General features: G+C 39.4%; 1 protein-coding gene across 13 annotated transcripts in view; it reads right to left on the bottom strand.

Moving 5' to 3' along the window:
• MAST4 (microtubule associated serine/threonine kinase family member 4) overlaps nt 1–15,553 on the bottom strand; it is a 535,574-nt gene that overhangs the window by 323,389 nt on the left and 196,632 nt on the right. For 5 of the 13 annotated variants that reach the window (XM_044384149.3, XM_048220822.2, XM_044384151.3 and 2 more), the window contains exon 1: nt 3,990–4,837. The exons of the other annotated variants lie outside the window; for them this stretch is intronic. In XM_044384149.3, the coding sequence (XP_044240084.3) occupies nt 3,990–4,028 (39 nt within the window). In that variant the 5' untranslated portion in view covers nt 4,029–4,837. Of the gene's footprint in view, nt 1–3,989; nt 4,838–15,553 lie in introns of those variants that run through there. 13 annotated transcript variants of the gene reach the window in all.

Raw genomic sequence — 15,553 nt, 5'->3', positions numbered from 1 at the left:
TCTCTCTTCCCTCCCCCCCACCCCTCCCCCTGCTTAAAAAAAATTCATTTACCATCTTGGTCCTTCCTGTCCCAAAAAAGCCTCTTTGCCTTTCTGGAGCCTTTGAAGAACAAAAGCATTTACGCCAAACTATTGTTATCATAACTTTTTATTAAAATAATCCTCTAACTAGAGTTCTTACCTATAACTACGCAGAATCTTCAAATGAATAAGGACAGAGTAAGAGTCCCACACAACAATACTGTGATGGAATTTTGGGTCAAGTGTAAACACATTCAGAATCACTTTAAAGTTGACAGAGAAGACACATTGAGACATTATGATTTGAACAACCCACATTCAAGCATTGAGGAAAATAGAGGTAGCTGGATACCCAGTCAGAACAAAAGAGTCCGCGGGCTTCTTTGCTTACTAAAATTGAACTTGAGACAATGGCCAGTGGAAAATCAGAGCCTAGACCAAAGTAATAATGTTAGCTTTTCATTGTTTCAATTAAGGCTGGGAGACGAAGTCAGGTATAAGGGAAAGCAAAGAAAACCAAAAAAACTAACACCAATCTGGAAGTCTAAATTCGAAAGACTTAGTCATTAACTGCATCACAGAGGAAAAAAAAAATTACATTCTAGCTGCATGTGATAATCTGGAAGTGGACTGAAATGCTAATATGTAACTGGGGAGGAGGGGAATCAACAGATGATAGCAGGCAGAGCAAAACACCACAGGAGGACGGGAAAGGAATCCTATGACATCTCTCTGGGAGATCACTACCTCTTCTAGTGACTTGTTGCTGCTTTAATGACGCCTGTCCATCTTTCTCCAGCCTTGGGAGCTATCACATTAGGGATAGAGACACTTTCATTAAAACAGATAAAATAGAAACATATAACAAAAATCACTGAAACAATTAATTCCCCTGACATTTAAAAAATATGATCCGTGTGTGAGGAATGTTAGCCTTGAAAGGAGCCAGTTATCCTTTGATGAATTAGATCTGTCTAGAAATTCAAATTGCCGCAAGTCCAAGGTCTGCCCAAGCCCATCCATCCGTCAGAATTTCCCATGTTTTGAGACCCAATCTGAAAAGTTTCCCAGATTCTAACAGTGGAAGCCATTGGGGCCTCTTTCTCTCATTCTCATTTCAAAGGCAGTGATTTAAGTGCTATCGGTGGTACTGGAAATATCAATAGAGTCCACAGAAAAGATGGAAAAGTGAGTCACTTAAGATGAACAACTCAGTTGTGTTGCCCTTTTATGAGGTAGCCATTTCTTGAGAAATTGTATGTTCTCACTAAAAAATTTCTCAAAGACCAAATTTTAAAAATACCACTGTGTTTTAAGAGCTAGAGATACTGAAATTCTAAAAGTAGGTTCTAAACTCATACTGCATTATTTTATACTAAACACATACTATATTATTATAAAAATATATTTTATGGAATTAGGATATTTGTGTGCTCCAGATTTTTAATTAGGCTGTTATCTAAAAAACTGGTCTGTTCCACACAGTATATGCCCCTATTCCACGTGGCACATCAACCAACTCTTATTATATAAAATCCTGTAGCCCTGTCAACATGATCCCTGTAAATAAATAATGTTTACTGTCTTCACTGCTGATTCTTCTAACTTAAAAACAAATTCAAATAGCATACATGGAGTAAAGACGTAAATATTTCATCTTGCTAGTTATGACATGTAATGCTATAAAAATAAAAATTATACCTTGCTTTTCAACAACATAATATTTACTGAGTGTCTACTATATAGTAGTGTATTTATTATATAGCCATTAACTTTTAAACCTCACTTATACCTATCTCCTACTTAATACACTCAAAGGTCTTGTGCTAAATTATTTTATGGAAAAATAAACAGACACTGAGGGCATAGGACTTGCTCAAGATTACCTTGCAAACATAGGGTCAGAATCATGAATACAAAATGTGTAGGTCTGAACCTGGTTTCACTACTACAGATGTATCTCATTTACATGTTGAAATGTTTCGAATAGTGTATATTTGAAAATTAACTTAATTCTTAAATTCACTAGGTGGCGTTATTTTCATGAATCCACGGTGACATCTTTTGTAATACAAATACTTATTACATAGCAGTTTCTATGAAAAAGTACTCTCTGTAAGGGGTGTCTTTTAAAAAAATATTAGATATAATGGGAGTAAAAGAAAAATAAGCTTTGTTTGAGCCAAAGTCAAGTTGTAACCATGAGGCAGCAGAACTTTGAGACACTTTTATATTGTTACGTCTCACAGAATGAAGACTTCTGTCTCATTCATAAAAGAAATCAGACATTCTCTATCCGTTGTGTAGCCAATTATGGCAGATGTAGTAAAAGTATGTTAAGTATGAGAACGATCTAGCACTCCAAGTATTATATCAATGAATTGTTTCCTTTGTTTTGTTGCAAATCTTTTACATAGAAAGTAACTCCAGTATTTTAAATAACTACAGTTGTTATTTATTTCTAAAATTAAAAGTTTATGAGATCTACACCCCTCAAAAGCACCGTTTGCTTCAACTATATCCTCTGAAGTACTGAGAATATATATTACAGAAATAAACCACAAAAGGAGTTTCTTATCAAACATACATTAAACAATTTTCTAAAATGCATTAAAGGAAAGAGAAAACTTAGCTGAACTGCCATTTATTAATAAGCTAAACCAAGAGGGAGCTTAATAGTTTTATCATCTTTTTAACAAAGAGACTTTCCATATTTAACCCTTGACCCCGAAGAGGTCCTGGAACCACACAAACAGCTGTGCGTTACCAGAACTTTATAGATGTGATGAAAACAAAGAAAAGGAAATCCACAGCAGTGACTAACCGCACTGTACATTCAAAACAATGACCACAGTGAAAATCATTAAAGAGGCAGTCTGTTTACTTAGGTTGGGAACAATACATGACATTTAACCCCAATTTCTTTAATCCCTCTTCTGTTTACCTGCAAATAATCCTTTAATTTACCCACAATATTATAATATGAATAATAATAGTATTAGTGACAGACACTCAGAACAAAAAAGCAGACAACTAGACCAGCTGTAAGGCAAAGCCTATTAAGGACTATCTGGAAGCATTTCTAAAATGTGCTATATATTCTGTACTGTCAAGCATGCATTTGACACGGTTTATTTTTTTTTTCCTTCAAAAATAATGAATGAGAGTTTAACAATGGCTACTTATTAGATTCCTTCAGGAAAAAAATACCACTTATCCACAGGAAAAGGAGTTCTGAAAGAGTTAAACATACTAATTTTCAACATATTTATGTTTTGGCTCCCTTAAACTTAAAATCACTAAGCAGATGTTTTGTTTCAAGTTGCCTGATTTGCCAAGTTTTAACTTGGAATACATTTGTACACTAACGTCGGAGTAATTTAATTAGAGAAACTTGGGCACAAAAATCAAGGCAGGGAGATGGGCACCTTTCCTCATCTCAACACAAACAAATTACAGTCAACTTTGATGGAGCTGCCAGCAGAAACTTTCATCTCCCGACAGAAGGAAACTCTCAGGAGCTGCACACATCTGCAAAGCCATCAGACAGATGCGGCTGCCGCTTGGAGCCTGATCCTGACACAAAACTGAGTCCTGTGCTCCCAGAACTGAACGGAGTTGCCACCCTCGACAGACTTCCCAGACACTTGACAGAATGCCAAATTGGCTCATCAGCTGTCACCACCAGCCACGATTTAACTATTCTTGAACAACCAGCAGAACAACAACCCGCAAAGTATCAAACTAAAAGTCCTATCTATTGTCTCTGACAAAAGAGCCTTTCTCATTGAACCCTGTGATGTGTCAGTGAACCCTGGAACTAGAGACTTAGCGTATCCCATTGCCAAGTGGATATGAAGAACCGTGCACATGATATGTGCCCAGTAAAGGAATGAAAAGGGAACTTGGAAATCCTCAACGGCAGACCACTGAGGATGCTACATTTCAAGAACGGAAGGATCTCCTACCTGGAGCCCTCTTCGTCTTAGAATGCTGGACTCATCCATCTCCCCCTCCGCTTTCTCTGAGCCTCACAACAGTCTAGCCATGCTGTACTACCTCTACTTCAGCACGCTAATTCCGAGCCCAGCAGCTGCTGAACACTTACATCACGCTCTCGCTGATTGGAGCCCGGAGTCAGCTGGTCCCGCTTAGTTATGCACTCCAGCAACTTCGGAGATCACGGAGGCTTGCAGTTCCGTGCGAGAGCGCAGCAAGTGGGCTCAGGTACCTAATGCATTTAGCCGGGCGGAGGAGGCTCTCGCTATTAGGCAGGAAATCGCGGGGTCCCTGTGTTTCCTTCTCCTTCAAAACGCTGGCTCTGGCATTCCAGACGACCAGTAAATGGCTTTCGGCAGGAGCTCTGGGTCAAGCCCCTTCTGAAGCAACTATAAGGTCAAAGTGGCTAAGTAAATCAGCGGTGACAGACACCTCTGTGAAAGGCAGCCACTGACTGGGACGGTGAAAAACTAGGGCACAGCTGGTCAGCCAAGCAGCACCACCACGCCTGCCGCTCATCTTTTCTGACGGCATCAGAGAAAAAAATGTAGCAGAACACGCACGCTGCCTGAAACCCGGCAAACAGAGGGCTCTGGGTGGCTGCTCTTCCAGCCTTGGCAGAACACTTTCTACCTCCCAGTGTGAAAGCCAATTCATTTACATAAATACCTTGCCAGTAGATTCCTGGCCCTAAGATAGAAACATTTCAGATATTAATGTCCCTCCTGATAGCAACTTAGTTTTGTTGATACCTGACCAAAATGTAAAAAGGCAGAAGAAATCGTAAGAGCCATCATTAGCTGGAATATTAACCTATTTACAGGCTATAATCAGCTAAAAAAAAAAAAAAAAAAAAGCTTCCCATCATGTGCAATTTCACAGTCTGTTTCAGCTTGTTTACTCTGCTCATCCTCATCTTATTTCAATTCGAAGCAACCCAGAGATGAATATTAAGTTTTCATTACTGGCCTGGCACAGGAGTAACAACATACAATACTACCAATTTATAATAAATTATTCCCCCTTGATTTCTATTCTAGAGATATTTAAATTGAGATTACAGTTTGGTTCTGAGGAGGCAGATTCTAGGACGATCCACAATTCGTCTGAAAACCACATTCTCCTTCACTCTATCCATTAGACAGTCTCTTTCTTGAAAGAAAGAAGGTCAGTAAGACAGGCATAATATTTTCTTAAAAATCCACATTTTCTGGGTTTTACCTAATCCAGATATCTGATTTCTTAATGTGGGGGGTGGGGAAGACAGTGTCTAGAGGTTCCTTACCCATCCACCTGCTATTACACGAGCTTTCTGTCTATTTCTGGCTGTCAACACACTATTAGGAGTGCTATCAATTGATTAGATTATGTCATTAAAAATACCTTGAGGATTTATGAATCTAACCACTGAGGAAAATTGATTGCATTTTATGTTCCCAAACAGTCTTTGCATACATCTTCACACATACAAAGAGAAACCTTGTCAAGAAATAGTACCAGCAGGAGAGGCATCAGCAGAGATGGGTATCAGGGTGTCCTTCTACTTAGGTGTGCTCATTTGATACCACTTAAGGAAGGAAGCCCCAGGGAGTTTTTAGTTCTCTCTCCCATGTGCAATAGTAGTACAATCTCTAGAAGCAAAGAGACAGCCCCTAAGTGATCACTGTGCAAGTCAAAAGGGAACAACGAATTCTAGAACAACTGTTTTGAACAAGATTTTTTAAAACTGTACATGTTTGTTTACATGGAAGGACAGAACAAAAACAAAAACAAGGAAACAACCTAAAAAAAAAAAAAAAAAAGTCTCAGACCCGGGAGAGTAAGGTCGGCTTGCTATCTGTGGGGGATCTGCGAAGCTGCTGTAAAGAGATACCCATTCCTGACAGGCCCACCTGTACTCTCATCTTTTCCTGCAAAAGGGAGACCTTTTCCTTCAATGAAAACAAAAGGTATGACAGTTGTTGACCTTTCTCCCTCAAGTCACCCTCCTGAGAGAGGAGCATGAACAGTTGCCTGAAATTTGAAGTGCCATCTTAGACAAAATGCCTTGGCAGCAGTGAGAATATATTTACCAGCTGAGACGATCACTGTCATCCGTACACAGAGGCATAAGGAAGCCCTAGCTGGTTTTAGGCAAAGAAAAAAAAAATCATGACCTAAGAAGCTGAACTTTCAAAACCAAAGGCCAAGCTTGGTATCCTTACACATGTTTGTGCTCTGAATATTGGGATCCTCATTGCGCTGGTCAGTCTAGAAAAAGTGGGGTCTAAGGGAGGGTACCAAGTTTTCAATACAGAGAAGGAAGGGAAAAGATTTTTCCCCTTGAAATAAAGATCACAGGTTGCCAGGAGGATTAAAAAAGAAAAAAAAGTAGAGTCCAGAAGTACCTTTTCTGTGACCAATTGGGTAAGTTAGCTGGAAATGCTACGTCAAGACATTTCGAGGACACACTGTCAAAAAGTCAAAAAGATGTGTAGCCCAGATAAGTGGACTCTATGCGTCCCAGGCACTGTGGCAGCTAGAGATGTTTGGTGGGTGGGACTGATAAAAAGGAATTTGGTTGGGGGTAGAGGGGGCAAAGTATGTTTCTTAACAAAAGAATATTTTGAGATAAAAATCTAGTTTACTATTCAACCATTAACTAAGTCTAAGATGAAGATTATGACCATTGCAGCATCAAATCTAGTATGAAAAAATATCGATTACCTGTCAAAATGTATCCCTTTGAGAAGTGATACATACGTTTTAAAGAAATAAAACCAGCCAGAGGCAAAAACATTTGGGACAAAAATGAAAGGCTGGTGAAAAATAACGTCAAGTAATAATGACTTAGCAGAGGGAATAGTAAAAGGAAAATTGCTACACTTACCCTTTGCTACATATTTTCTCATCAAGATAAGCCATGTGTTAAAATGCAATAAAAACTTTAAATGATGACTCTATTCACAGGTAATAATTAGGATCTAGCTTAATTTCCATTAATAAACTCATTTTTCCTGCAATTTTATACCTTCATGGAATATGTTCACAATACCGTGAGCCAATTCAAAAAATACCAACCTCAATGTTTAATGCTGTTACATGTGTTTTCAAATAAAATTTTTTAGGCTTTCTCATCAATTGTTACCTAAAGCCAGTCTCTTTTTTTTTTTTTTTTTAAGTATCTATGGATACACCCCATGCATACTCTATCACAGGCATAATTTACTTCAAAGAACGCTCAAAATCCGTGGACACTATAATACAGGTAAAATTTAAATTTTAATCATTATTACAATAAATGACTCACAGAAACAAAAACAATTCTAAATCCTGAGAAAAATGGAGGTGGGGGTAGAGGAGGGGTGGAGGAAACATTTAATTACACACATTTTCAACAAAGGGGTAGACTGACATTTTTTAATTGCTATCCGCAGTAATGTTTGGTAGAAGGATACAGGTTTGCTATCTGATTTACCTGGTCAGGTGTTTTTCACAAATTTAAAAAGAAGTTACCTCTCTTCTGTAGTCCCACACTAGTTACCTCTCTTCTCTAGTTCCTACAGGAAACATTCATTCCAATTATACACCTACTCTTCAGCAACTGAATGTTCACTGGGGAACTGCTGTAAGGAACACTGTGAAGAGTTTCTTTTTTAAAAAAAAAAAAAAGATGGGGTCAGTTTCCAGACTTAATCTTGCCCATCGCACCCCACCAAGCTAATCCACTCCCTACCAGCAGCTCTCAGCCTTGGCTCCTGGACCACCCACCTACAAGCCAAGGGAGCCCAGATCAGGGGGGATTGTAAGAGTGGTTTCCTGGTAGAGGAAGAGGTTTCTCCCTCCCCATCAGCCACAAGGAGGACAGTCAGAAGAATGCCGCTGTTACCCGTCCCTCATCCCACCAGTAAGAGTTGTCAGTAAGCTCTGAATGTGATCTCTAGTACCATCACCACAATCGTGGTGGGACCGTCCCATTGTGTATTCTTACACAAGTGTGGCAGTGATCACTATTTCAGCTTGAGCAACACAAACAGCCACAAAATGCATTCACTACTATATCCTGTCTGTTACTTTCAAACAACAGACGAAGGATTCATGTGTTTTATTTATGTTCACTGACCAGGTCAGTCTACGCGGCCAAGTGGACAAATCTTCCATTCACCATTTGATTACTTTTTTCACTCATAAATTCAATGCCAATGGCCAATGAATGTGTTATATTTAAGAAAAGGTAATATAAAGGTCATAAAAACTTACAAAGGAGAAACAGATCCGGAGAATGCATGTAAGTATCCATTACTGGGAATATAATCATACTGCAATGTAAGGGGTAAAGAGAACCTCAGATGCCAATGACCAAGGTAGCTGTAAGATTTGCTCACAAACACATTTCTGTATTTATATTTAAACTCCTCCTCAATTTTTGCACTTTATTTTCCTCCAGGTTTTACTTCTAAATAAAGGCCAACACTTACCCCACAACATGTGCCAATCCCTGTTCTAAGTACTTTATAAAGTTTATCTCATTTAATCCTCACACTACCTCTATGAATTAGATTTAATCCCCATTTTACAGAGGAGGAAACTGACCCTCAGAGAAGTCGAGCAACTTCCTAAGATCACACAGTCAAGGAAAGGCAGACTGAGAACCAACTCTTTCCGGCTGACTCTCCAATTTTAGCTGCTAACCACCCTATTGCCTGTTAGGGTTTAAACCGAGGAAAAAGGGCTTTCCAGATGAAAGGAACACATGAAAGGTGCCAGGTATTTTTAGCTCCTAAGGAAAAATTACCACATTCTAAGTTGTCAGTGGTCAAAACACACCAGAGATAGCATAAGAATTCCAGATTCCACGGGCCATGTGTCTCAAAAGAGCAAAGGAGCTGGGTCTCTACGGCCTCAGGACAGAAGCTAGGGGGTACCCCCCACCCCCACACCGGGGACACAGGAGGAGGCAGAAGGCAGTCAGAGACAAGTGATGGAGTATGGCCTTTACTTTCTTCTAAGCTGTCTCTGGGCTTCCAGGGACTCCCTCTGAGGGTCAACAACTTCACCATTCTGGCTGCTCCGAAATGATCTGATTCCAAATAAAGTGTCATTTTTTTTTTTATCAACATGTAAATTCCACAAAACCAAAGGTACCCTTTTCAGTTGTTGTGCCAGACATGCCACACATCCCCATTCACCTGTGGGGCTTTTTGGTGGCTTTCATTTCCTGGTCTCATCTTCTCTGGAATTTACCACTCAAGGTACTCTTTAAATCGCTCCTGCCTTTCAGGTGAAATGACTCAGGGCAAGGTTGCTCACCCTGTTCTTAACAGCACTGAGACTTCTCACTTCATTTTCCAGACGTCATGACTCTCCAGCATCCCTAGAAGAAAGCCCCTGGCACAGAGAGCCGTCCCTGTCCAGGCTGTGCCAAAGAGGAACCCAGTAACTTGGGGCAAGTCCCTCACTTCCCTGGGCTTCAGTTTCTATGACATAAAATGAAGATATGACTATGGACTTCACCAGGAAGCTGGGGAAGAGAAGGAGGCCACCTGTTGGGAAATTGGGAAACTGATCCCCCCGCCCTTCAGGCGAGAGCAGTCCGCTCTGGACACCTGGTCCCTCTCTCTTGGCCCTAGAGCGATGTCTCCACACTCTCCTTCCTCTTCTGTTATTTTGCAGGCCATATCAGCCTGCAGAGTATCTACATCACATACCACCCAGCCACTTTCTGAGTGCAAGGCTTCTTCGCCCACCCAGGAACACGTGAGAGACAAAAGACAGAGCTCAGTTTCCCAGCTGTCGCTTCTCATCCCCATCCTCCCAAGTCACAAAGCAGTGAGCATGCTGACACCAGGGGTGGGCTGAAGTGCAGGGGCCAAAACACACACCATGTTCTGCATGCTAACTCCGAAGACAGGTTACATACTTGGCTCCAGTTGACATTCACCTTCATTTCTGCCTAATATTAATACTGTAATATGACAATATTATTGTCAAAGTTATTCCTGTCTGATCTTTAGAAATACCCATTATTCATTAAAGTAACATACAAGTGAACCAGATGTTTATCACCCGCGTCATCAATGGTCAAAAGTAAAAAGACACTTGGAGACAGGTTCCATTCTATTTAAAGTCTCAGGAGATCTTATACTCAGGAGGCAACACTGAAACCATCAATTACCTTGTCCTCTATTTTAAAATAGTCATTTGAAATTTTAAAGTCACCTTCTAATCTCTAAGGTCAACAAAGGTAAAGAAATAGTTCATATTGTATGTCTTTTTCTCCCCAAAGAAAAATGTTCAAACCTGTCAGGAAGAGGACTAACACAAAGGACGGGCTGCCTGCCTTCCAGAGAAAGATGCAATTTTTCCTACTCAAAGGAAAAGGGAGGGATCTGACACCTTCCCACTGACAATACACCACAGTCTGAATTTGTCCAAGGAGTAGCATGTTCTAAAACACATGTTTCATTTAGCAGAAATTGCAGGTGGGGGTCAGTAGCAAGCATATGCCTATGAAATATGCTGCCTCCCACGCTTCCTGAATTTAGCTCCATTTTCCATCCCGCCTGTAATCCTGAAGACTCTTTAAATGTATGAGATTGGTGATTTCTACAATGTAACATGCATGATTTCGCTTCAGGCTTCTCACAAGAAAGCTATATTGTCTTGACGTTTGCATCACCTTTTTTTTATCTAATTATTTCTGGCATATTACCCATCAAATCACTACTGACAATATGACAGGAATCATGGTATTGAAAAAATTACATCCTAGGAGGAAATAATAAAATATAAATCACATACATAATTTTCTTTTGAACATTTTAACAATGACATCCTCATATACATATGAAATATAGCAGACTATCCCCATAAATGCCCTAACATCAATCACGGCAGGGAAAATATTCTCTAGTTTGCGAACACACGGATCCAACAAAATATAGCATTTCTAATAAAACTGGGTAATACAACTTCATTTTTTTCATGCGAGAGCATTTATGAAGATCTGACAATTGGAAATAGCTCCAATATATTTTTTTCAATTATGTCCCTTCATCTCTAAATGATACACAGCTAACACTGGGATCGTGAACTAGTAGTTAGCGAACTCCTGTATTTCATATTAATAGATCTATCAAGATCAGAGTAGATGAGTGAAGTGACATTGGCAGTCATGCCAATGGATGCCTATCAACTACACGAGCTTTAGAAATGAGTAAGTCAGTATGTATATATGTAAGTGCTAACACTCCTGGTATCAACTAAGTATTTTATGAGCTTCTCAAAAAAAGAGACAGTCCTAAAATTATTCCTAAAGTGATGAGATACGCCCAGAGATGAAAGATGAAGATAATTTTTTTAAAATTTTGAACTGCATCATCTATATTCCAAATATCCTTGCTGAATCAGAGATTACAACAGCACTTTCAGAATACACATGTATTAAACTTTTTAAAAAATCTCACACTGACAGGACGTTAAGTTCTAGGTTAAATGTACTGCTACCTAGCTAAACTTTCTAAAAAAGGAAGCACAGGTGGCGGGGAGGGGGGGATTCTGGAAAATCTTCTAAGGAGAGAAAACAAGCTAGTCATCTTGGAATTGAAAATCTCATTGTCCAAAGACAGCATGTGAAATAAAATTAGGGTGGGACTGCATACCTGAGGTAGTCAAGCACTCTTTCCACATATGTATGTTATACTGACATGCTTCCGATAGAGATATGAAGAGCCGCGTGCAAGCTCCTTGTTTTAGGCCCTACAATTATGTCTAGAGCCTTATACTACCTTGAGACACCAGTGTACATTAATTCTGAGGTTTTGACTGGGGACCTCTTTTAGATTTTGTTGGCATTATGTACACAGAGCCAAGCACTTTCGGTGACTCTTCCACAAATACTGAGCAGCTAAATAAGTCTAAGAGGTACATACAAAAGGGATTTTAAAAAACAACTTAGCCTGTTTCAGGCAAGCATACCTAAGTCAGACACTGCCCTTGAAACCTATTTGTGACTCCACTCACCCCCATATATAGTTGGCCTTTCTTTCCATCACCCTGCACTAACATGAATGGAAATGGGGTTGCTGCTAGCCCTCCTTTTTGGATAATGGCAAGTAGAACTCCTTTGGACTGAACCCTGTAACACAGCAACATGACAGAACACTGCTTCTCCACGGTACCAACTCTGTCTTCTAGCTTCTCTTAAGTGTGCGCTTCCGAGAAACACAAAATGTGCTCCAGAGTCTAGCTCATTAATCCTCATCAGTTTCTTGTAGCGTAGCAAGGCAAGAGACTCGCCCAATTTACAAACGAAAAGTAAGGCAATGAGGTTAAAAGAGGAGCCCAAGGTCACAAAAACAGTTTTAAAAAACAAAACAAACAAACAAAACAAAACAAAACAAAAACAGAGCAAACAAAAGAATTCAGGCTTCTCAGTCAGGTACCAAGGCCTAGATAGCAGCCATGTTCCAAAACACCTCCCTCTTTCCTCATCTGCCTTCACTGTCCATCCCACCGATGCTTTAACAGGAATTCAAGGGCAAGGGCTCCCCTGCCAAACCTTCAAATAGATACACAAATGATGTGTGCATACCCACACTGATACGCATACAGAGGGAGAAACAGAAGCACTAAATGAAGGTCAGACCAAGGATGAACACTTTAGGGAGAGGTCACATTGGGTCACTGCCCGGTGACCCAATAGTAATATCTATCTAGTTCAGCAAAACAAAGCTGAAAACAGTGTTTAAATTTCAACTTCACAAGTCATATACTCTTTTTTTGTTTTTGTTTTTTGTGGTTAAGTGTCCCTCTACACTCCAAGAACATATAGTCATGCATTAATATCCAAAATACCATGTGATTCTTGGGCCTGTGTCACACATTTAGTCCATGACTCTACCCAAAGACCTTGAAGAGCAGCCTGTTTCTCCTTTCACCTTCTCTTAGCTCAAGAAAAATAAACACGTGTCTAGCTTAATATTTCAAAATTATAACAAATTTCTATTAAAAAATCTGTAATATACAAGACCACCATAAAGTCCTATCTAATTTTTTAAAAAGATTTTATTCATTTATTTGACACAGAGAGAGAGAGAGAGAGAGCGAGCACAAGTAGGGGGAGCAGCAGAGGCAGAGGGAGAAGCAGGCTCCCCACTCAGCAGGGAGCCCAATGCAGGGCTTGATCCCAGGACCCCAGGATCATGACCTGAGCCGAAGGCAGATGCTTAACTGACTGAGCCACCCAGACACCCCAAGTCCTATCTAATTTTAATGAACAGTGATACATTACTTTGATTGTTTTTTAAACACCAAAATATTCATCACTTTTATACATAAAGGACCTGGAATTTGCTATTAAAAGCTGTCTTTAAAGTAGTTCTTCAAGTAAGAAAAAGGAATGGCTTTAACAAAAATTAATATTCTCCAAAAAATGACAATAAACGTTTAAAAACTTTGATCTTGCTGATAGCTGATTTCTTAGACTTAGTTTCTCCATAGTCTATATAAGAATGCAGCTATAGCATGTTATCCTTAAAAGTCGAGGAAATATATCTCAAGTTTTACAGACTGATAAAAAGTCACTACGTTCTGTTTGAAATCCCCCGCTCATTCATTTATATTCATTAATCTTAATGATATCATTAATGCACAATGTGTTCCACAGAAACTAATTGTATTTTGCCAGAATCAAACATTAACAATTATGCCTCCCATTATCACCTAATAAAATAAAATTTAAAAAGTCTCAGGCACATAAGTGAATATTTCGGTATGGTAACTAATTTGCATTTTTAACGCTACAATAAATTGACCAGATTATCATCAATTAGATAAATTAATATTCTGTAAGTAAGACCATAGGGAATTATTCTGTTAGAAATTGACAACTCTTGACACTTATTTCCTTGAGATTTATTGAATACAGGCTTAGCCCTTCTTTGTCCTCTTATCTAAAGCTGGCCTTTGTGACTCTAGCTAATACCACACAACAGAACATACTCCTCTTTAATTTTATATACTTATCATTGCTTTAAGCAAAGAAAGGAGATTAGGAAATCCGTGCTCTTCAAGTAAAGGACAAATATCTACCTGGGAAATAAAAGTGCCCTGAGTCAGAAGTGTGTGAATCAATTTGTTTACGTCTTGTATTACTATACACATTTTTTATCCCCTTGATTCAAAAACCAATTGCTAAACATCTACTATGAGCCAGGCATTATGATGAATGCTGAGAACACAGAGAGGAAAGAAAGACTCAGTCCCACTAGAATGCAGTCAGGGATCCCAAGACCCAAGTACCAAGGGAGGATGAACTCAAACAGTAAGTGGAGAATAAGGGAGGTTTCCAAATTTATCCACTCATTAGAATCATTGGAAGATTTTTTTAAAGATTTCATTCATTCATTCATTCATTCATTCATTCCTTTGAGAGAAAGAGAGAGCAGGGGGAGGGGCAGAGGGAAAGGGAAAGAATCTCAAGCAGACTCTGGGCTGAGCAGGGAGCCCCACACAGGACTCAATCTCACAACCCTGAGATCATGACCTGAGTCGAAAGCTGAGCTGACTGAGCCGACCAGGTGCCCCTGCACGATCTTTTATAAATTTCAAAATTTAGGGCCATACCCAATCTACTAAATCACAACCCCCCAGGGTGGGTCCCAGGCATCAGTAGTTTCTGAAGCTCCCCAGGTGATTCCACTGTGCAGACATTTGACAACCCCTGGTTGAGAGGGCATAGAAGTACTAAGCCCGGGAGTAGTAGGGACCGTCTTACTATAGAATTCCTGGCATCTTCCCGTTGCGTGATTATCAAACTTGAGAAAGGGGCTGGGGGACACAGTGATGGAAAACAGTAAGGGAAAGGAAGGATTAATTCTTGTGACTATAAAAGAATAGGACTTTAATATCTTTTCACCAAAGACTAGCACTTTCATGGAAAGACAGGGCACTTTTTGCACAATCTTCCTCTAAAATTGAAGTTCGGTGAACTGGATAAGTCCTATCGGTCTTGGCCTTACTAAACACATTACATGACTCAATTATTAAAAGCAAACAGGGTCCTTCAGCTTTTCCTTTTGAGGTTTCTCTGGTGAAGATTTCATAGCTCACCTGACAACTCTGGATGCCTGTCACTACTCTCCTCTGAGACAGGAGAAAAGGACATCTGTGAAAAGCTCATTCACTGTATTCTTTAACTGTCTACTAAAGAAAACTAGATATAATAGCCATATATATCCTGAATGTTTTACCCACTGAAAAAAAATTTTAGACCATATCTTATTCCATTTTGTAAAACAGCACACAGAGAGTCCTCACTCGAAGCTATCAGTAAAAATACAGATTTCTTTAGGGAAAATATATAATAAAATTCGAATACTGTTCAGGAAAGCAGGATTTTCTCTTAATCCTTACTTGTCTTCTGAAATACAGGTTTTAGAAACACGTCACCAATTTCACTACTCAGTTTTTAGAGGGGATACTTGCATTTAAGAAGTGAGAATGTCACTTCCTTCACATGCTTCTAAAGAAGCATCTTCAACCATCTTTGAGT

The sequence above is a fragment of the Ursus arctos genome, unplaced genomic scaffold (assembly GCF_023065955.2).
Source record: "Ursus arctos isolate Adak ecotype North America unplaced genomic scaffold, UrsArc2.0 scaffold_5, whole genome shotgun sequence".
NCBI classification, from domain to species: domain Eukaryota; kingdom Metazoa; phylum Chordata; class Mammalia; order Carnivora; family Ursidae; genus Ursus; species Ursus arctos.
This window is presented reverse-complemented; position numbering and strand designations above follow the sequence as displayed.